Source organism: Micromesistius poutassou (genome assembly GCF_964030765.1).
Source record: "Micromesistius poutassou genome assembly, chromosome: 12".
In the NCBI taxonomy this organism is placed as follows: Eukaryota; Metazoa; Chordata; class Actinopteri; order Gadiformes; family Gadidae; genus Micromesistius; species Micromesistius poutassou.
The window spans coordinates 14,644,507-14,668,245 of NC_140282.1; the positions used below are offsets into that span (position 1 = coordinate 14,644,507).

At 46.3% G+C, this 23,739-nt stretch overlaps 1 protein-coding gene across 1 annotated transcript in view; it reads right to left on the bottom strand.

Annotated features, from left to right (window-relative positions):
• Window positions 1-9,057: 9,057 nt before the first annotated feature.
• tdrd3 (tudor domain containing 3) overlaps window positions 9,058-23,739 on the bottom strand; it is a gene marked incomplete at its 5' end in the record, with an annotated part of 16,343 nt that continues 1,661 nt past the window's right edge. The window contains 9 exons of the mRNA XM_084476358.1: window positions 9,058-10,024; window positions 11,495-11,620; window positions 13,091-14,592; window positions 15,059-15,208; window positions 15,459-15,681; window positions 20,831-21,070; window positions 21,618-21,764; window positions 22,410-22,481; window positions 22,588-22,729. Coding sequence (XP_084332484.1) covers window positions 9,908-10,024; window positions 11,495-11,620; window positions 13,091-14,592; window positions 15,059-15,208; window positions 15,459-15,681; window positions 20,831-21,070; window positions 21,618-21,764; window positions 22,410-22,481; window positions 22,588-22,729 — 2,719 coding nt within the window. The 3' untranslated portion in view covers window positions 9,058-9,907. The remainder of the gene's footprint in view (window positions 10,025-11,494; window positions 11,621-13,090; window positions 14,593-15,058; window positions 15,209-15,458; window positions 15,682-20,830; window positions 21,071-21,617; window positions 21,765-22,409; window positions 22,482-22,587; window positions 22,730-23,739) is intronic.

Here is a 23,739-nt window from a genome sequence, read left to right on the forward strand (position 1 = left end):
GTAGTGTATCTGTCTCAGCTATATGAGTCAGGGGGCCTGCAGGGGTAAGAAGCACGTAATCTGGGATATCTTGTAATCTGTTGTCCTGCCTTAGGGGAGGAACTGGTCCTTCATTTCCGTTCCTGATTATCATGTGGTCATTAATTATATTCTCTTTGCTCTTCCTCTCTCACACATATATTATGCACACACTCTCTCTCGCGCACACACACACACACACACACACACACACACACACACACACACACACACACACACACACACACACACACACACACACACACACACACACACACACACACACACACACACACACACACACTAACGGGAACACAGACATGCAGGCAGGAACACACATGCAGACACTGCACTGCAGACAAAATGCATGCACAAGTGCACACACACACACACACACCTCCCACACAGCTACTCACTCACACACATAGAAGCACACACTGTAAATGACTGTTGATGCAACATCATTACACTCTGCTTACATCATATGCGCACAGTCGAACGAGAGCTAAGTTCAAGTCTTCAACACTCTCGCGCTCTCTTTTACCGTTCTGCTTCTCCTTTTATCTTTTAGTGTCTGCTTATCCTTTTATCCGTTGTTTGCCTCTCCTTTTCTTTTAATTCCTGCTTCTCTTTCCCTGTCTGCTTCTCCTTTTATCTTTTACTGCCTGCTTCTCCTGTTCTCTTGTACTGCCTGCTTCTCCTGTTCTTTTATTGTCTGCTTCTCCTGTTCTCATTTGACGGCTGCTTCTTGTTCTCTTTTACTATCTGCTTCTCCTGTTCTCATTTGACGTCTGCTTCTCCTGTTCTCTTTTACAGTCTCCCATCCTCTCGTCCTCTTGTTCACCCTCTCTCCTTATCTGCCATCTGTCCAAGGGTACAGTACCGGTGTTCTGCGCACGCACGCACACGCACACACACACACACACACACACACACACACACACACACACATTAAAAAACTGTAACCTATCAGGGATCATCAGCCGGGTGTGTCTTAATCCATAGGTCTGGTGTGGCTTCTCTGCAGCTCACTGGCTTCTCTCTGTTCATGTGTAAATAAAACGCAGGGAGGGATTTCCGGGGGAGAGAGTTGAAGAGAAATGAGGGGACAGGTGTTACGTCTGACTGCTCCAAGCCTCCCTCGCGAGGGACGATGGCGGTGAAGAGAACGCGCTCAGATGTTCAGATCTTACTGGTGTGGCACTGAATCAATCCCCTATTCTCCGAGCTTGGAGGGGATTCACCAGCCCACACATGGAGATGAGAATGGTTCAGTAGTCTAGATAAGGTTGTGAAAGAAACAAGTCATTTCTTCTCTCAAACTTTCCTCCTCCTTTCATTAGTTTCATTCGACTCGATTTAGAAAAAAGTGTCTGCTAAAAGACAGCAAACAAGCATACAGAGGGACATATCAACTGACCAATTACAATCAAAAGAAGCTGTTTGCCATTGCTCCCGGGTCAAGGGCTTCACAGGCCCTGAATATACACCCCTTAGACTAGGGGTGAAAAAGTAAAGTAAAGTAGAAACTCAACAAACCCACAGGAAGACACCTTGAGATGGAACACAGAACTTCCAGACATGGTTTGGAGTGCAATAGTTGCCTTCACGGGCAAACAATGGTAGCATAACAAGCAAAACCCTTTAAGTGAAATCAAAACATGTGGTGGTGTAGAGGTGGTAAGTATCAAGCGGGTTGCCCTCATGCTCCTCATTGTTATGTGGCACCTATATAAGGCCAGGATCCTGTGTTCACTACCATGTGTGGTTGTGTGCTCACACGTGGCCAGATAATCAGCAACTGTAGCAGGGGCTTCTTGTTAGAGGAAAAGCTAGCAGAACAAATCTAACCCTCCTCCTGCAGGTCAACGGTCCTATGCTCCTCTACGCCAACTACTTACATCATCCCCAGCACCTCCACCTCCTCCACACCTCCACACATCATCCCCAGCACCTCCTCTACACCAGCTCCTTCAAACCTCCTCAACATAAACCCAACACATCATTCCCACAACCTCTTTACCTCCTCAACACCTCCTTCAAACCTCCTCTGCACTTCATTCAAAGGTCTTCTATGGTCTAAGGCCTGTCCACACAGAAACATTTTTTTGTGTGAAAACGCATTAGTCTTTGTGCGTTTGGGCTGACTGTCCAGCCGATTTCGGTGCCCGAAACGCCCAACTAATTTGTTTGATTTAGTTTTTATTACGTATTTTTGCCGCTTTAAATACAGCCCCGTGGTAAATTTAATTACTAACTGTACATTAAAAAGTATTTTTTTTCTGCTCAATCCACAAGGTTTAACAACTGCGTTCTCCTCCTCGGCTGTATGTTTTGTACAAAGCGTGCAGGCTTGATGCGCATGCTCCGCCTCCTCTTCTTCTACCCATGAGCAAGGAACCTGAAACCCCCACCTGCTCCCCGGGCACTGCACTGTGGCTGCTCACTGCTCCCGGTGGGCCCCCACGTGTGCGGACCTCTGACAAGGTCGCTGTGCGTGTATGTGTTCACCGGCTCCCGGATGGGTCAAAAACAGAGAAAGAATTTCCCCCAAAAAGGGACAATAAAGGATAACTTGACTTAAATCTTCCACCCCGTTCTACATGGAATAATTGTCTTTCAGGGGAATGGTCCAATACACGACCAGGGGCAGAAAAGCGATGGCTTTTGTCTGACAGTTGGTTTGTTGCTTTCACCGATTCCAACTCTACATTATCAATGTTGTATTGTTGATTGATTTTTACTGTGAAGACTCTGAATGGGACACTGTTGGGTTCAGATCGAAAATTTAAGTCTGACACTGAGACAGAAACAAGCGGTTTGTCAACAATAAGGGCCGATCGTTTTCCCTGACAAAGGACTTTAAGAACGAGGTGTTCGTCACACACTCACCAAACACTTCCTAAACTTCCATTCTATTTATCACTCCGGCTGCGCGCAGAGGTTCTGTCCAGTCAAACCAACAAACGGGGCCCATTTGTCGGCTAAATCGTCCTGAGTTGGGCCGCGACGGCAGCTTTGGCGGTAACCAACTCTGACAGCATGTTTGAGGTGCTGGCTACACGGCCCAGTGCACACACTCCAAACCCCCCCCCCCCCCCCATCACCCATTAGTCCTGACAGACCAGCAGGGTGCTTGTTAGGAGCCCTCTCTCTGCTGTGGTTCTGGAGATCCTGAGATACATAGGGGGTGGGGGGTAATCTGTTTACTTTGTTCGAAAGAGGAGGGGAGGATGTGTGATTAGGGGGATGACCGTCAACTCAAAACAAATAAGTTTCTGGTTTTGAGGAAACACATCCATACGATTACTACAGGGGAAAGTTATGATCTTCAAACGTATGCAATAAAGTCATGAGGTTATGTTATGGAATGAAGGTGGAGGTTGTGATATGAAGTTATCAGTGTATGTTTTAAAGTTATGAGGGTATGTTTTGTTATGGAGATAAAATTGTATAACGTGTTATGTTACGTTAAGAGGTTAAACAAAGCCTTAATGGTAATAATAATCATTAGGTCTATTCAAAATAAATGTTAATTCAAGTAATGTTTGATTACAACTATAAAAATATGTATCCGATTTTTTAAATCTCTTTGAGACAAACTAACGATGCAGAAAGTGAGGGGACCCTGTGAATTTTAATATACTCTTTTTTGATATGTTTACCGTTTTTTAACAACCAAATTGAATGGTTTTTTTTAAATCAAAAGAGCTCAAAAGATTCCCCCATTATCTGTCAGAAGACATTAGTCTTGCGTGTTTAAATCGCTAACATAATTTCATTAAGAGATTAGAGACATTAGTGTCAGAGCTGAGCTTCTGTTGTTTAGCAGCACTTCATTCACCTCTACCTTACTCAGCAGGTACACCTCCACTCTCTCCCCCTCTCCTCATCTCTCCTCATCCCCCCCTCCTCCTCACGTCATCATCCCCCCCCTCCCCCCCACCCTCAGTTCCTCTCCCTATCTCCCCTCCACCATCCTCTCCCGTCTCAGCAGGTACGGTGAAAGTGGGTTTAATTGGGGCCAATCGAGGGGACCGGTATGAAGATGGCAGTAAAGCTGTCAGGCAGAAGCCAGCTGAAAGCTTTACGCATTTAACAAAACAACAGGTGTCTAGCTTGGCTGGTGCCGCGACGAGGTTGCACAGAACAATAGAACAGAACAAACCCAGAGAGATACAAAATATAGAAAAAATATATACAAACTAGATACACACAGATACAAACTAAATAAACACAGATTTACAAATTCCGTATACACAGAGAAATACAAACTAGATATTTAGAAATAGAAACTATATATACACAGTTACACAAACTAGAAATAGAGATACAATGTAGATTAAAAAAAAGATAAAACTTGATATACACAGAAATACAAACTACTGGTAGATACACACCAAGATACAAACTAGGTATACAGAAAGATGAAAAGTAGATATAAAGAGATACAAACTTGAAACAGTAAAACTACACAGAGATAGATAGTGGTTTGTTGGGTGTGTGAATGTGTTGTGAGTTATGATCATGTTGCCATCTGTAAATGTTTGACTTATAATGTGTTTATATAAGGAGACATCTTTCTAGGCTGTTTGAATCTGAAATAAACCACAGTAAGCACCGAAACACGGTACAATAACATAAGATGCATTCATAAAATAAATCATGAATTATGTAACGTGAAAAAAATGATGTATTCATCACCTGCTTTTGACCTGCCTTTAATAGAAAGGAATACGATTAGGATTCCTTCTCTCACTCCGGAGTAGTGGACAACAGTAATTTTGGCGTGAAATCCAGGGATCAACACCAACCATTAAATCAGATTTCAAATGACACCACTGGGCATTGTCTGACCTTTGCCACTCGGTTATGAGAGTGTGACATTCTCTGCGACTAACAGACAGCCTGTACTGATTAAAGGCGAATGTGGAAGTTGCAAGGCTTTGCAAGACAAATGACATTTGCATGACATGGAAATGAAACCAACGTGTGATTTCGCATTTGTGTGTGTGCTGTGTGCCAGATGCTGCTTCTAGTATGTCTGTCTTTCAATTACATTTGTTTCACTTTCACGGGCGACCCTCAGACGACCGGAAGTCTTTTGGGACTCTCTCTACATCCTGCCATTCTGTCAATTTTCAAAAACGCTGAAAAGACGCTGAAAACACCAGACAAATCAGTATTTGTCTTCTGTAAGATTCCCAATTGTCTGTTTGTTTTTTCTGGACTCTACCGTTTCAGAAGCTGTCAGTGTAGAATGTGAGATCACAGCAGTAAAAACAGAAGGAAAAAACAGAAAGGACGAAACTTTGACAGCAACCTGTTGTTATAAAGTCAGTATGTATGTGCTGTCAGAATGGGTGGGGGGGGGGGTGATGTACTGTTCCTGGTTCTGTGATTACTTGAAATGGTTTGGTTGGTTTAGAAAGGTATTCTAAATCCGGGCTGGCATGGTGAGGTCCTTGTAAGGGCTTGTAAGGGAAGCTGGAAACGTCTTCTCTCTCTATAGATGACCAACAGGAACTAACCCCTTCTCTCCCTCCCTTCCTTCCATCTCCACTCTCCCTATCTGCCACTTTCTCCTTCCTCTCTCCTCCCCCCCCCCCTTCATTTACCCTCTACTCTCCAACTCCCCTCTATCTCCACCCCCCCCCCCCCCCCCCCCCCCCCCCCCACCCCACACACACACACACACACACACACGCACATGCACACACCTCCCTCTCCCTTCTTCTGAGAGCAGCAGGTTAAATGCAGTGTTGGAACAGAGGTGGAGGGGTGCAGGGAGGAGAGGGAGTTGGAGTTGTGGTGGTGTATTCGGTGCGGTGGCGTTCCAAAGAGCACACTGAGCCCAGAATTCCGGGGTCACATGTCAGATGTACAAAGGTTCCACAGTGTTGCGTGGGAGGTGGTGCGGGTCACCACGGCAACGGGGGTCAGGGTACCGTGGGTCGAGGCATCGCATTTAGACGGAGCAACGGAGGTGCTTACAGAGAGAGCAGGCCAGCTGGGAGACGGAGGAGCTAGAGGAGGAGGTATGGGGAGGGGAGGCCATTCCTCCCTCTGTTAACCAAACTTATCAGGTTGCACTGGAGAGTCAGGGGAGAGAGACCATGAGAGAGCAAACGAGAAAAAGAGAGAGACACGAGAGACCCTGAGGGAAAAGAGAAAGTGGTTGCAAGAGAGCAGAGAGTCCAGTGAAAGAGAGACATAGTGTCCGTGAGAAAATGCCCATGAAAGAGAGACCAAGCGAGGAAGATAGACAGATGCAGACAGAGAGAACTGTGTAAGAAGTGTAAGATAAGTGGTCCATCTGTGGTCTCACCATGAGCGTGCGACTATAGTGTGGGCTCAGCACATATAAATAAGCCTGTAAAGTTATGTGAGTTTCAATGACACCTCCAAACAGGAAGTGATGTCAGAGAGTATGTTGCAGATCCGCCGAAGGCAGAGGAACAAGCAGCTGTGAACGCGATGGTCTTTTGGTGGAGGGATGGAGAGACAGAAGAAGTGAAGAGATTGTTTGCAGACTCCAAACTACAGAGGTTATTTGTAGACCTTCGGAGTCGAAGGCCCAATGCAATTTCTCATGTTTAACCCTACCACTCTTTTTCGAGTGCCACTCGCTTTTCGACCTGCCCCTCTGTAAAGAGTTACAAGGGGTAGTGGTTGAAATCTTCCACCGTGAAATGGGACAACCCTTCAAGACCCTGCAGTAGTCAGCAATGGCGTTTAAGTAGACACACAACGTATTTTGCCAGATATTTCGACTTTCACAATGCCGTCTGCAGCTGATGATCTGTTGCGTGGGCTATAGGCATCATTTTGTGGTTGTCATCGGTAAATCACCAGACTGCCTCCCTGTTACGGCAATAGTGGTATTATCACAACTTTTGCCATTTATCTGATGGACATAGGAAACATGATCCCTTGTGAATCGTTCACAACTTCTAAGTTTCCTGTTAACAATTGATCAAACAAGTCAGAAAAAAGAACACAGCTTCATTACAAGGCCACTTCATGACAGAACAGCGGTGCTCTGTAGGCTAGAAACCCGTGCTCCTGTGCAGAAACAACTGCTGGACTTCGGTCGTTGTATGCCATCAAAGGGGGGAACTGTGAGAATACCATACTAGCAATTTTTTTAAATGAGAGATGGGTCAATAATAATTAATTATAATTGAAACGACATTAAACTAAGATAATATGGTTTTCATAATTTCTTTGGTTCTATATTAACAAAGAAAATATAATTGTGGTTTGCCTTTGTTTGTGAAGTGCTCACCACTATCTCGACGATGATTCGCAAGGCATTCAATGAGATTTCTTATAACACTCAGATTTGATATGCCTCGGAAAAACCTCAGTTTGGAGGGCCATGTAGCCCTACCAGTTGGAATTACCCTTCTATCCAAACAAGAATTGGGACACCCTACCCCTACAGGTGAACGCGTAACACAGAGGGGTAGGGCTTAGTGGTAAATTTGGTCATAGCTTTGCCCCTTACAAGCTGAAAGGCCATCGCAGGTAAAGGTATCCACAGATAGGTCTTCAACACAGTAGGTCTCGAAAGCTGGTGCTATAAAATACATTCTGGACACAGACCTGCAGCACCTGTGCGTTATACATAACTCATACTCTTATAATGTGTTGCACGTAGTTGTCAGCCTTTAATGTTTTAGATTGAGCCACGAAAACAGTTTTTTTGTCCCAATGTAATAGCGTTCTCTAGCGTTGTTCAGATGGAATGACTGAAATATGAATATGGTGGACAATCAAACTACATGGATTGTTGAACAAATCGAGAAACCAATCTAATCCTACTCTACATCTTTTAATGAAAAAAAACAAAAACTCTGAACGAACCCCTAAATTTGATTTCCCAAACCCAGAAACTATCCCACGTTAGATCCAAATGTCATCAGAAAATGAGCTCCTCGCATCCCACATGATTCTTTAGGGAACACACCGGAGGGTATTTCAGGGCCGGCAGGAAACGCTCTCATCCCTCTCCTCCTCCCTCCCTCTCTTCACTTTCAGTGCTTCCTGTTCAATAGGTTTCCATATTACCTCCTGTCAATTATTCATCTGTGGCCACTGGGAGGAGAAAACAAATCCCGCTGCCCGGGGACACAGAATATCAGGCTGACCCTTCCACTGAACCCTGCGCCTTTTGTCTGCTCCACCCCAGCGGCGGGCCACGATTGTTTCATGATGTGTAAACGTGTTGAACGGCGAAAGCTCGGAAATAGCCGTCCCGGTGGGGGGTGCGGATGTGTGTGCGTGTGTGTGCGCGTTGGTACTGTGTGTGCGCTGCACGGTCGAAGGAGTAGCGATAGTCCCTTTTGTAATGTGCAAAATGATATCTCCACCGCAAGCATCTCCATTACAGGCGGGCCAGATTGTCTTACCCAACGGATTTGCTTGGCAGAACACGACAAATGAGCGCGGGGAATCGATCGCTAGGCGTGAACGGCGACAGCGTTTTAAAGCCAATGAATAAGTCATTAGGGGGCTGGGAGTATATATAAAAACCATTGAACATCTTTAAGGCTGTGAATGATTAGGAAATGCACCGCAGACATTATTTTATAGGCTTATCTTTTCCGACCAAAGTTTGGGATGGATTTTACCTTATCTGATGGAGTAATTTAGTTTATCCGAGGTGGTAATTGAATTCCAAAACTTCATTAGCTTATCTACCCGACCCCGAGAAGGAAAGAGGAAGGCAGTCATTTTAAAACCTGGCGGATTCCATAGGGTACAGAAACGTAACAAAAGACATAGCAGATATTTGCAACTGTAGTTTATTAACATGATGATGCAGGCGGTCTATAAACTCTCACACAATTTACACGAGATAAGAGTCTGTAACAAAGTCCTTGGAAATTGACGTCAGGTTATTCGTTTAGCTCTTGTCCAAAGCCCTTTGAAAAAGTCTTCTCCATCTTTGGGAAGATGCGGAGCCTTCGTTAGTCAGGAAGAACTCAGGATCATCGAGGAAAGAGTGTTTCTTTCTCACTGAAACAAGTGTGGATATAGATTGATAGAAAAAAAAACAACAGGTGATTACTAAGCACACAATAAAATGCTTCTTTAAAAAACGTCCTAACTCCATGTAAACCGTCTCCTGTAATGTCAACTTCTGTGAAGTTATACAAGTCTGTGCCCCAATGCTTCCCAAGAGCCTCAGCTGTGTGGGTGGGCTGGGGATTAAAATTGGTTGACCATACACTAAAACAATGGTTTCCGACCTATTTTGGGCCGCAATTTTTAGATCTGCACTGTTATCATGTGCCTACCAATCAATAGGCACATCTGCTTGTACATACAGAACCTTAATAAGACCTTTCAAACTATTTTTCATCAAATATATGGAGCTTATTAGTCAGCAATCTCCTGCTACTGTGTCTGCATGTCAAGCGATCGCAAGTGGGGACTTTGCCAATTTGGAAACACTGCAAGAATTTAGCAGCTCTAACCTGTTTCTTCTCTACTGTATGGAAAGGAAACGTCTAGTACCATGGTAGCACACATTGAGCTAACCTTCAAGTGCAACTTACAGGTTGCCAACCCCAGTTAACCACTGAGAGCATAAATAAATATGTGGCAACATTTTGATTCCACTTCCACTAGCTAGCGGTTGTCTTGGCTTCAGTCACGTCACGTTCAAGTGAGTTTTTTGGTTTATGCGTCCACTTACATTACACATCACAAAGACGAGTTATCATTTCAACAATGCTACATATTTTCCCCACGCGGGATGCCAACGTGCAAACAGTTCTGTGATCGTGGCTTGTTTTAACAAGGTGTTGAGCTCCGCCCTTATGTAACCTACTGGCGCTTTCGCGGTGGGGGGGCGTGGCTGACTAGCTGCGGGGCGTGGCTAGTCCCGCGCCCGAGGGGGCTGGTAATATTGCTGCGTGGGTCGAGCCGTCCGCATCTGTCCGTCGCCGCCGTCGCGAAACTCCATCGAGTCGTCATAGCAACCGTCGTCTTCCTCCTGTCAGCAGACACGGTAACACGACGCGTGTTAGCGACTGACAGGACGACGAGCAGGTAGACCCCTGACCCACACTGGACTACTCTCTATCCCCTCTATCCCCCCTCTCCCTCCTCAGACTGGACAACCCTCAGCTCCCCCTCCCACTGGATTACCCTGACCCCTTTACCCCTCCCCCTGGATTATCCTCACCCCCTCACCCCTCCCCCTGGATTACCCTCACCCCCTTACCCCCCCCCCACTGGATTATCCTCACCCCCTTACCCCTCCCACTGGACTACCCTCACCCCCTTACACTGGACTACCTCACCCCCCCCCCCCCCCCCCCCCAACACTTGACTACCTTCACCCCCTTCCCACTGGATTGACCTCAACCCATACCCCTCCCACTGGATTACCCTCACCCCCTCACCCCTCCCACTGGATTATCCTCACCCCCTTATCCCTCACACTGGATTATCCTCACCCCCTTACCCCTCCCACTGGATTATCCTCACCCCCTTACCCCTCCCACTGGATTACCCTCACCCGTCACACTGGACTACTCTCACCCATCCCACTGGACTACCCTCACCCCTCCCACTGGACTACCGTAAACCCCTTACCGTTCACACTGGACTACTCTCACCCCCTAAACCCTCCCACTGCACTACCCTCACCCCTTTCCCGATCCTCCGTCGTACAACATGCTGGAGGCCTCTCCACCTCTCCTCACCTTAACACTAACCCTCTCTCTGACTCTAAACAACCCTCACCTTACAGCAGCCAGCATGCTGAACCCCCAACCCCCCACTGAGTCATTCAGACACGGTTTACCAAAGCGGCGTGTTTCAGGTACGTGCCATAAAAGGGCAGGTAGGGAGCATCAAGCTCCAGAATACCTACAGGTAGTCTGTGGACATTGGGGGGAAATTTAAACCCACAACCTTGCAGATGGGAGTCAAACACCAAAGCCACTGTAATATCCTGCCCCCCCATGATGATGCTTCCATCTAAATACTGACCTTATTGGTTGGCTCATGGGGTTATGTATTGCATTCATAAGTATATCATCTATATTATATAGGCATAAGGAAGATGAAACTAGTCCAGTGGAAAGAGGCTACTAAAGTGACTCTACATTTGTGCGATACTGACAACACTTTACATCAACAATGTTTTTGATTGACCCAAAACTTTATTGGGTTCATGTGGATGTGACAATATTTAGCCTTTTTCTGTTGCATTTAACTATTGACTACAAGAGACTAGTTGTAGAACATTGGTATTTGTTGTAGTAGAAGTGGATCAACAAGCAGGTGTATCTCTTAGTTACCCAGAGAGAGAAAGTTCTGATCACAACAATGACAAACTCGGTTTTTTGACGGCAAAAGATATCTGCGATCAGTCAAAAATAAGAAGACGCAACTTCCTGTCTAGTCTCGTATCTCCCACTCTATCTGGCTCCTAAAGGCTTCCTTAGTTCCTCACCCAGGGGCCAGGGATCGCAGGTTTGATGCTGTGGAGTAGGACCTCCTCACAGTTGCCGAAGTCGCTGAAGACCACCACCGCTGTGCAGCCGGAGGCATGCACCGCATCGATCCTCGCTCGGTAGAACTGAGACCGACAGGGGGGAGGGAGAGGGTGGGAGGGAGACAGAGAGAGAAGGCGAAATGGAGATAGATAGCGAGGTTGTAGCAGGGAGATAGGACAGAGTGAAAGACAGTGAGAGGGAGGGAGGAGGGTCCAAGAGAAAGAGCAACGACAGCGAAAGGGGAGAGAGAGAGGGAGGGAGGGAGCAAAAAACATTGAGTATTCTTCACAGAGGGAATTCCCTTTCTCTAGAGGATATTATTTACATGGGTCCGTCTTTGATGAGATGATTTCAAAGATGCAATATAAAAAACAGAAAGTACACCTGCGTGTAACACCTGGAGTGGTCCACATGCATTAGTGGACAAACTCTAAACAGTAGGGGTGGGAAAAATATTAGATTCTTCGATGCATCGCGATTCTATCTAGAACGATTCCGTCTCGATGCAGAAAAATGAATAATCTGAAACAAATAAAAAAAAATAATAATTTATATATATATATATATACATATATATATATATATTTTAGTTTTTTAATTAAATTTGTTCGCCTGCTGCAGAGCGCTACAGAAAACAAATTTCTGCCTGCGGGTTCTCTGCGCAGAGAACCGACTTTATCCTTAAGGTAATTTATCTGTTGATTGTCTTTAATGATCATCACAAGTAGGAAATGATTAGCAAACTCTGAGTAGCAAAGTCAGATGTATATATATATTTTTGAAAATCCTGCATGGAAATGTAAATTTAAAAAAAATGTTGAATCGAGATGCATCGATAATCGCTTTATAATTGAATCGTTGACCTCTGAATCAAATCGTGAGGTGCCAAGAGATTCCCACCCCTACTAAACAGTGGCTTTAACAAGAAGCTGATCTATTAATTATACACGAGACAACAGCTGGAAGTGTTTTCTAATTCAGATTGACTGAACAAGCAGATCAGGCACGTATAAACAAATTAGACATCCAAGTTCAGTTCATTACCTTTTGTTTTATACCCACACATTGAACATCAATCCATTCCAGCAGTGTGTGTAGCTCCTAAACACCTCATCCACACCTCTCACCAGCACATATTACCGGCGTTCAAAAGAGCGAAGGAGCGGAGCGAATACATATAAAGTCAATGCAAAGACGCGAATTGATCCAAATTTTCCGCTGGTTCACATTCACTCGAGTTGAAACATTTTAACTTTCCCGCAGATGCTGAATAACTCGTGTGAGAAAGGCGCAAGCAACCTCACCCAAGTTCGCTTTTGGTGTGAAAGCAACTTTAAGGGCCCCTAGTTTCCCACCAAGTGAACATTTCCTGGGTGGTGAGCCAACCAGCCTTCCTATTGCTCTGTACCAACTGGTAGTCTGATCTGTCATTCATATCTCTGACCCAACTTGTGACGTCACTATAGAAGTAATGACATCACAGGTACGACCTTGAACAAGTCAATGGCTTATCATTATTAAACCTGAAACCAGGTTCTTTGCAGGTTCCTTACCTTGCCATCTTCCCAGTAGGGCGCCATACACTGGTCGCCTGGTTTCCACGATGACTCCCCCGTGTGACTTTTCTCCGACCCTTTAGGACCTTGAATTTTGTCCTGGACCGGCTTTTGGCCTGGCCTGCCCTGGCCGGGCCCCCTCTGGGGGGCCGTTCTCTTGGGAGGAGGGGCGTCTCTGGGGTGCGTCGCGACGGCGTCGGGTTTGATGGGTCCCGTGTGCGGGGGGGTCCTCCTGGCCTGCGGGGGGGGGTCTTCTCTCCGGAAGGGCGTCGCCGTGACGTCGGGTTTGATGGGCCCCGTTCTCCTCTGCTCCCAGTCGCCATTGAGGAGATCCCCGCCCCTGTTGGGCCGCGTGTCCCGGGACACGCCCCCGACGTCCTGGTCGGTCGCCGTGGCCGTCGCCTCCGTCCACGAGGTCGGCCGGTCCCCGCCCCTCCCTCCTCGCCTCCTGCCGGGGTCTTCGGCTCTGTAGTCGTTACGTCTCGGCACTCCCCCCCCCCTGCTCTCGGGCGGTGGTGGTGGGTCGTTGACCTTTGGCGTCACGGCGTTCTCTCTGGGGCCTCTTCGGTGGTTTGATTCCCCTGCACCAGCTTCTCCATTGCGGGCATTGCGCTGGTGGAAGCTCTCTGAGCGCGAGGCCGGCTGGTGGAAGCTCTCTGAGCGCGAGGCCGGCTGGTGGAAGCTCTCTGAGCGTGAGGCCGGCTGGTGGAAGCTCTCTGAGCGCGAGGCCGGCTGGTGGAAGCTCTCTGAGCGCGAGGCCGGCTGGTGGAAGCTCTCTGAGCGTGAGGCCGGCTGGTGGGAGCTCTCTGAGCGTGAGGCCGGCTGGTGGGAGCTCTCTGAGCGTGAGGCCGGCTGGTGGAAGCTCTCCGAGCGTGAGGCCGGCTGGTGGAAGCTCTCCGAGCGCGAGGCCGGCTGGTGGGAGCTCTCCGAGCGCGAGGCCGGCTGGTGGAAGCTCTCTGAGCGTGAGGCCGGCTGGTGGGAGCTCTCTGAGCGCGAGGCCGGCTGGTGGAAGCTCTCTGAGCGTGAGGCCGGCTGGTGGGAGCTCTCCGAGCGCGAGGCCGGCTGGTGGAAGCTCTCTGAGCGCGAGGCCGGCTGGTGGGAGCTCTCTGAGCGCGAGGCCGGCTGGTGGGAGCTCTCTGAGCGCGAGGCCGGCGGGGGCGGGGGAACCTTGGGCTGGCCGAGCGCAGACGTGGACGATGAAAAGGAAGAGGTGCCGGTGTTGTGGTCGTTCTGGAAGTCCCTGCGGCCGTTGGGCCAGCGGTCGTTCCCACCACGGGGGCCTCTGTCGGGGCCGGGCCAGTGGGCGGAGCCCTGGGGGGCCGTCGGTGTGGCGGGAGGGTCTTGGCCGGGCCGGGGGAAGTCTGTGTCCCTGTTGAAGCGCGGGGGTCTGGGGGTCCGCTGGGAGAAGGAGGCTTTGGAAGAGGAGTGCAGGTCCAAGGAGGAGGAGAAGGAAGATCTCCCGTCCTGGGGCCTCACCGCCGGCTCCTGGGGCTTAGAATCTGCCAAAACACGCAATGTTAAGAAACTACACACACACACAACACATTTAACACAATGTTAATGAACTACACAACATAAACACACGCATAAATACTGTGTTAAAAAACTAAACAGAATCTTAATAAACTACATATAAACACAATGTTATTAAACTAAAAACAGACACATTATAAACTAGACAACATAAACAAACAAACTCATGAACACAATGTTAATAAACTAAAGTTAGTTAATAAACTAACACGTTAACACAATGTTAATAAACTACTCAACATAGACACACACACACAAACACAATGTTCATAAACTACACATTCATAAACACATAAACACAGCCACAACGCGGTCCCTCAGGATTAACTTTTATTAAACTAATTAAACATACAACTGAAGCCACAGTTCAGTGCAGATAGAGACAGACAAACGGACAGAGAGACAGACGGTATGACCAGAAAGCACACCAACCGTTGATGGAGAACGCTCCTATCTTTGACTCCAAGAAGTCGAACAGCGTGCTTGGTCCAGACGGCCTTCCTCCTGCTCCCTCTCCATCTTCGTCATCCTCACCCCTCGACCGCCCTCTCCCCCTGCCCCTGCCCCTGCCTCTGCCTCTGCCTGCACACGCACACACACACACACACACACACACACACACACACACAGTGATGGATGTGTTTTATTATGCGTGTAAAGTCTAGGAGAATTTTCTCACCTATCGCTCTCTCTAAAACAGTGTTTTATCGCCTGTTTGGATTTTGTTTTAAGAGAGGGAATACAAGGTATATATTTTATGTAGTGGTTGAATGAGTGTGTGTGTGTGTGTGTGTGTGTGTGTGTGCGCAAGAGTATATGTGTGTGTACATACCCCTGGATGGAGGCCGGCTGGGGTCGGACCCGTGCATGTCGAAGGAGGAGCCATGTCTGCTAGGGACCTGGCCAGGGGTGGGGCTAGGGGCGGGGCTAGTGGCTGCAGTCAGCAGGCTGTTCAGAGCAGCCTCCAGGTTGTTGTTGTGGTCCATCAGAGCCACCCGAGCGTCCTCCTTATCAAAGCCCATCTCCATGATGTCCTTCAGTGCCCGCTCATCCACCTGGCAGAGATGAGAGATGAAGGGGGACTTCACATTTAATGACAACAAAATATTATTATTCCTCAATCTCAGTCAGAGCAGTTCTCAGAAAGAGAGGAGAGGGTGAGCAGAGAAAGAATGAGAGAAAGAAAGAAGGAGACAGAAGAGGGAGGAGGGAGGAGAGAGAAGGATATAAAGTGATAGAGAGGAGGAAGAGATGGCCGGGGGGGGTGGTTATATCGAGGAGAAAGTGACACACAGAGAGATTAAAAACCCATTCTGAGGAAGCAGAACAGATGAGTAGTACTTTGTTCGAGGAAGGTCAGGTAGGCAAGTAGTGTCATGGATATAATAGGATGATTGAAACAACGAAAACAATGAATGAATGGAGAAAATGGAAGGAAATAGAAGAGGCGGAGATGGAGGAGGGATTATCAGAGAACTAGATAAAGAAGGAAACAGGGGATGTCCATCCTAAGTAGAATTACACAGATCAGGGAGAGAAGTCTTCCTGCAGTTCATTGTCCTCTTCACTGCTGGCAGATTAGCGTTAAGCCATCCCAGCCCACTTGATTATCTAAAGGATGTCTAAAAGAATCACAGTTAAAAAAGTTTGAAAGATGTACAACAACATCGACTCATCACATAAAAAAAATATTGTTTATTTTGAAACTGCTCCGGCAATGAAACCATTACATGCTTGACTTCTGCGAATGCTCACAAGTCCATTCCTATTGTCTAATAAAACGTGAAATTTGAAACCCTGAAGGTACATGGCATAGCCAGAGCTATGCACTCACAAGGTCAGAAATAGTCCAACCAAATTAAATAATCAGTGTCTGGTGGATTTAAACAGTATCTGTTCTAACTAGACCCCTGTTTAGTTTGAGGAAGGAAAACCTTGGGCTGCACAAAGGTTTAATCGGCTGTAACATATTATTATTTATCTTTTACATGAATAGGTGAGTGCGAGTGAGCAGAATATAATCAGTGGGCATTAGGCAAGATTCAAAGGCCCTGTTCCGCTAGCTGCATACCTCATAGACCCCTCTCAATTTCACACGGCTGTAGCAAAACGGTGTCAAGGCAAGGAAGCGTATTTTAATGTGTAAATGAAGTGGAGAATATGGAGAACGGGACGAAGTGAGGGTGGGAGGAGAGATCGGGGAGAGTTGGGATAGGGTTCATTTATCTTTATATATATAGTTATTTTTATTTTTATATATATAGTTATTTTTCTATTTGTGCTTTTAAAATGATGGTCTCATGAAGAAGTTTCAAGGTGTTGTTGCTGTGATGATAGTGTATTGGTGATGATAGTGAGTTGGTGATGATAGTGTGTCGCTGATTAATGTATTGGGGATGAAAGTGGGTTGGTAATGATAAGTGTATCATGATGATAGTATATCGGTAATGAATGTATTTGGGATGATAGTGTATGCTGTAATGTAGGGCTGTACTGTAACGACAAAAATTTATATCACGGTATGATTTGAGGCATAGACAGTAACAGTATTATATCACGCTATGTTCATTTTATCTTCTTATTTCTATATAAATGCTTCTAAAGGGGAATGTGTCGTTTGCGGACTCCCGTAGCTCTGTATCTAAATAATATAATATAATATATAAATTATAGAATATATAGGTATATAATATAATATATAATATCACGGCCAAAAGCTGTGTGTGCCTCCGGATGATATTATGAATAAAAGACTGAGGTTCTCGGACGTCTCTGGTACTTCCACAACAAGTAAAGACTCGTAGTGGGGGTTATCTCGGCCATGGTGGAGAAGGAATTGGGGGAAAGAAACTTTGGCTTTGAATCTCTGAAGTCCACATTGAACCGCGACTTCAGATTGATGTGGAAGGACCAGAGATGTTGGAGAACACCATGCAATCTTTAAGATTCATAATATCACCCGGAGGCGCACACAGCTTTTGGCCATGATATTATATATTATATTATAAATATCTATATATTATATTATATTATTTAGATATAGAGCTCCAGGGCGCCTGCCAGAGCTCCCGGAGTGTTCTAGAATATCGTATAGAACACGGCCAAAAGCTGTGTGCACCTCCGGATGAAAATATGAATAAACGACTGCGTCCCTGCCACTACGTTGCTTCTTTAGCGCTTGTTAAGTAAAAAAAACTAAGAAAAAGAAAGCTCTCATTTACAGGTCATACGGTAACGTCAAAATCCCTACCGTAGCGCAAATTCACACCGGTGTACTCTCTGTACAAGATTCAAGATTCAATACATTAATTGCCATACAACAGAAGTTGTTAGGAATTTGCTGCAGTGTGCTCTACAATACAACAGACAAGACAAACACCACACAAAAATAGGAAGCCAAAGACATAGACATAAGACATAGTACATACATGATTCATTCATTCATTCATTCATGGCTCATCCCTACATAGGCAAGAGTCTAAAAGTGGCAAGTGACTTTAGTGGAAGTTCACCTAAAGTGCAGGTTTTAAGTTCACTTCCAAAAGTGCGAATGTAACAGGATGATACTGAAAAAAAAAAATATATATATATATATATATATATATATATATATATATACATATATATACATATATACATATAATACTGCAGCATAGTAGCATGAATAGAATACAGTTTAAAACATTGCTAAGAAAAAAATCAGAGACACATTATCCAAGACCTGTGTTGGATTGATCGAATTCCCTGAGGTATTGGTGCAAAGATAGAGAGCTATTTAAAAATATAATTGCACTACAGTATGTGCTATTTAAAAAGCGGGATTTCTTTGTGTTAATAGCCCTCAGCCTTCTACCTGATGGGAGGATCCTAAGGAGATGATTGGCAGGATGAGTTACATCCAGCAGGATTTTCATGCCCTTTCGTTGCATGTGGGCCTTATAGATTTCTGATAAGGGGGTGAGTTTGCAACCTATGATCTTCTCGGCCGTGTGAACTATTCTGTCTAGCTGTAGCCTGTTCTGGACAGTGGTGTTTCCATACCAGACAGTAATAGAGAAGGAGAGAATACTCTCAATAGTGGCACGATAGAATTGCAACATCCCCTTACAGGCCACCCTGCTGGAGAAAAAAGAGCCTCTGGTGAGCTTTTTTAGTGATACAGCTCAGGTTGTCTCCCCATTTCATTGAGGATGAGACTATGGTCCCTAAGAACCTAAAGCTGCCCACCTCTACCCCATTGATGGCCAGGGGCTGGGACACTAGCCCCTTGCGGCGAAAGTCCACTACCATTTCTTTAGTCTTTAAGACATTTAATTCTAAATTCATGCACACTCAACTGTTTAAGTTGTTTAAAAAGTTTGAGGGGTAAAATTGTGTTTAAAGCAGAACTATAATCTATAAAAATAATATTGGCATAGTACCTGGGGACTCTAGATGCTGTAGTACAGAGTGAATACATAGGGACACAGCATCCTCAACAGACCTGTTTGCCCTGTATGGAAACTGGAAGGGGTCTAGGCTCACTGCCCTGGACAGGTAGGTGCATACAATGCGTTCAAATATTTTCATCACCACCAGAGTTAAGGCTACTGGTCTGTAGTCGTTCAAGCAGCTAATTTTGGTATTTTTGGGCACAGGTACTATGACAGCAGACTTATAACAGTCAGGGACTCTACATTCTCTTAACGACCAGTTAAAAATATGTGTGAGCACTGGAGCCAACTCAACTGCGCAGTGCTTAATGGTGGCAGAGGATACCAGGTCAGGGCCGGCAGCTTTCCTGCAGTTTTGTTTCCTAAGTAACAGTCTAACCTCATCCTCTTCAATGACAAAAGGGGGGCTGGGGGGGGTTGACCCATCTGGGCTGTGTGAGGTGACTGGTATTACTTTCATCAAAACGACAGTAAAACTCATTTAGGCTGTCAGGAAGTTCAGGATCGTCATCACTGACCCCTGGTGCTTGTGTAATTAGTAATTTGCTTTTGTACCGTTTATACTGTACACTAGGGGTGGGAATCTCTTGGCACCTCACGATTCGATTTAGAGGTCAACGATTCGATTATAAAACGATTATCGATGCATCTCGATGCAACAATTTTTTTAATGTGCATTTCCATGCAGGATTTCAAAAATATTATATACATCTGACTTTGCTACTCAGAGTTTGCTAATCACTTCCTACGTGTGTGATGATCATTAAAGACTATCAACAGATGAATTACCTTATCTAATATTGTATATTAGATAAAGTCGGTTCTCTGCACACAGAACCCGCAGGCTGAAAGTAGTTTTTTGTAGCGCTCTGCAGCAGGCAAACTAATTTAATATATATATATATATATATAGAATTTTGATTAAATTTGTTTCCGATTATTAATTGTTCTGCATTGAAACAGAATCGTTCTAGAGAGAATCACAATGCATCGAAGAATCCCCTATCCCCTATGATAGGGGATAGTGGTGATGATAGCGTGGGCTGTGAATTCCACTCGCACGTCCGGCCTGTTTCCGATCCAGACACTGGCCCAGTATGCCCAGTACTGGCACCACCAAGCCTTCTCGTAATTAGACAATCAAAACAGGAATCTCGCTGGGAAAACAACATGAGTGTGTAGTGTCCTTAGAGGAGAGAGCTAGGCAAGCTCTTCAGAGTTTTTCTAATTAGCAGGACTAGTCATAGTGCTACTGCAACCAATCAGATGGCCCTTCAGAGGGCCATCATGCTAACGAAAAGGAAGCATTCCTCCCCCAAAAGGCTTCCCGAGAACACTTGAGCACTTCATATGAACAGAAAGCAGAGGCTTGTGTTGACCAGGGCAGCTCTCTTTCCCCCTCCCAAGCAGCAGATAATGTCTCTTATTGAAGGCCTTCGGGATGAACTTAATAGACTATAGGGCTATATCATGCTACTGTGAGGAGAGGAGCTAAAGAGAAGGAATGGGAGGAAGAGGCAGAATAAGAGCTATAGAGAAGGGTGGAAGTCAGGGGAGGAAGAGAGAGAAGGACAACGAGAGAGGGAGGGATGGAGGGAGGGAGAGCAGGGAGGGATTTCAATCATTGTTCCTTTCTCAGGAACAACGATTTAACCAGCAACCCATCTAGACTCCAACCTGCCCTGACCTCTGGCTAATGAAGAAAGTGCTAAGAGCTCAATGATGTAATGTCAGGATGTAATTGGATGTAATGAGTAGCGATGTCGCTCACCAGCTCCCTGTAGTTCCCATCTTGTCGGACGTCCCTTCCCGGCTCCCTGTAGTTCCCATCCTGTCTGCTGTCCCTCCCGGGCTCCCTGTAGTTCCCATCTTGGCGGCTGTCGCTTCTCTCCGTCCACTCGCTCCGATCCTCTCGACGGCGGTACGTGTTGAAGTCTCGGCCGCGGTAGGAAGGGCCACTGCTGCTCAGGTTCCCGCCAGCATTTCCCCCGCCGCCAAACGTACGAGGAGCCTGAGCACAGAGACATGACAAGTGACCCGCAAGTGAGCCACAGGTGAGCAACAGGTTGCTTACACGAGTAACCAATCCAATTAACTAGCAGGAAACCAACAGGATGGCCACAGGTACGTTACATAGGTAACCAATCCAATTAGCCAGCTGGTGACCAAGAGCTGCGCAACAGGTTAGTTACAAAAGTAACCAATACAATTAGCCAGCTTGTGTCCAAACATGTGAGCAATAGGTCTCAGGTTACACGTAACCAAACCAATTAACTAGCTGATGACCAACAGATGGGCAACTGGAAAGTTACACAAGTTACCAATCCAATTATCTAGCTGGTGACTGACAGATGGGAAACAGGTAAGTTACATAAGCATAAATCAAAACAATTGTAATTTCATTTAAGAACGGATAATTGATTATAATGGCTTTATTATACTTATGTTTTCCTTGTGCAATGGGATGCCAGGCCCAAGTGTACAAAAGCCAACTAAAGTCCTTGGTCGTCGAGCTCGGTCGGGTGTATACGGTTTAACGTGGAAATGCACTGCCTCACCTCCTTGGTCTTGGCAACCTCGGCGATGGCGGCCGTGCGCTGCTTCTCAAACTGCTCGTTCTCCTCTGGCTTGAGGGGGGTGGGGCTCTGGAGGGTCTTCCTCCGGTCCAGGGCCTTACTGTCCACCTCCTCTTGCCTCACACACTTCTGGAGTAGTGGACAGAGGTTACTGCTACACTCCTGTTGTAGGTGGTGCCGTTATGATGGTGATTCTGTCATTTGTGTGGTATTCCTGTTGTTCTATTGTTGCGGTTGTTGTATTTTGTTAATGGTTGTTTTTGTTGTTGTTGTTGTTGTTATAGTGTTGTGGCTGTGTTTTGTTGTTGTTTTGCTGTTTAAACCGAAGGGTTGCCGGTTCGATCCCCGACCCAGTAGGAAAAATGTGGGCGGGGGAAGTGGTTGAGTTCACTGCACTCCCATGCCCACAGCCACGGCTGAAGTGCCCTTGAGCAAGACACCCAACCCCTCACTGCTCCCCGAGCACTGTAACTGTAGTGGCTCACTGCTCCGGGTTAGTGTGTGCTTCACCTCACTGTGTGTTCACTGTGAGCTCTGTGTGTTTCACTAATTCACGGATGGGATAAATGCAGAGTCCAAATTCCTTGTATGTGTGGAAAAAAAAAAAATGTTGTCTTTACTGTTGTAGTTTCATTGATGAGGTGGTAGTTGTAGATGTACTGTTGAAGTTGTTGCGGTATTTAGTATGTTGAGGATATGGTGGTTGTAGTTTTATTGTTGTGCTATTGTGTTGATTGTTATTGTATTTTGTGTTGTCCTTGTTTTTCAGCCCACCTGTCCGAACGGTACGAAAGGCGGAGGTCCTCCTTCTGCTCCGATGTTACTCCGGCTGTGTTTGGCCAAACTCTGAAACCATGACAATGGACCAGGTCACCGACTTGCGTGTGAATGATCGTCAGGTTTGACATCCATAACCTCATTTACTTCATCAAAAAAAACATTGGAGCCTCACCCTCTGCAGTTCCCACTTCTCCACCATGAACTGAACCTCCCCTCCCAGGACGCAAATCTTGGAATCCTCCAGGAGCAGGAAGCCATTTCTAACCTGGACCGTACCAAGTAGCTTCACCTTCGTTCCAGGAGGGGTGTTCAAACTGAGAAAAAGGAAATCAGTTTGTTAATTAAATAGTCTTAATGTGCTTTATTAATCTCACAAAGGACATGAGTGTGTCACAGGGGAAAGTGCAGGACAGCAGCATGAATAAAATAAAAAAGGTACAAAAAATGAAATACAATAAATACAAGATCACCTTGATAGCCTAACCACCTTCCCTACCCTCGCCTCCAACTCTCCCCCCACCTCCAAATTCTCCCCTCCATCTCCTCCCACCTCTCCGCCCCCACCTCCATTTCCTCCCCCCCCCCACCACTTTCTAGATTACATGGAGCAGGTCCAGGGGAGGCCAGGCCCGTGTGTGTGTGTGTGTGTGTGTGTGTGTGTGTGTGTGTGTGTGTGTGTGTGCGTGTGTGTGTGTGTGTGTGTGTGTGTGTGTGTGTGTCTCATCATACGTCATCAGGCCCTCCCTTATTACCGAGCTCCAGCCACCAGATGTCAGCATGGCAAGAGTGGATTTCAATCTAAAACACTGGGCTGTCCTAGTCAGCAAGGTCTCCTACACACTCCTACATACACACACACACACACACACACACACACACAAAATGGATAGAGATGCAGACACACACCCACAGCAAAATACACATAATCTCTCACACACACACCCGCAGAGAGCAGTCACAGTTGGATCCTTCTTGCTACTTAATGCACTGTTATTTTCTCTGACTTTCAGATGTTTCAGACACACACACCCTCACCCACCAAACACACATACACCGTAAACACAGACACGCAAACACACAGCATACAAACACACTCACTCACCAGACAAACTGCCACAACAGACCAATACACACACACACAAACGCGCGCGCGCACACACAGTAAGACGTGGTGTTTGTGTCTCTGCATGTATGCAGCTCATGAAGAGAGCTTTTGTTCTATTCCCTCCCCCCCTCCACCTGTACAGCCTGCACCGGTTGTCATGGCAGCGGTCGCTGCGGCCACCGCTGCCGGGATGGAGATGTCATTACCAGGGAAGTGGTT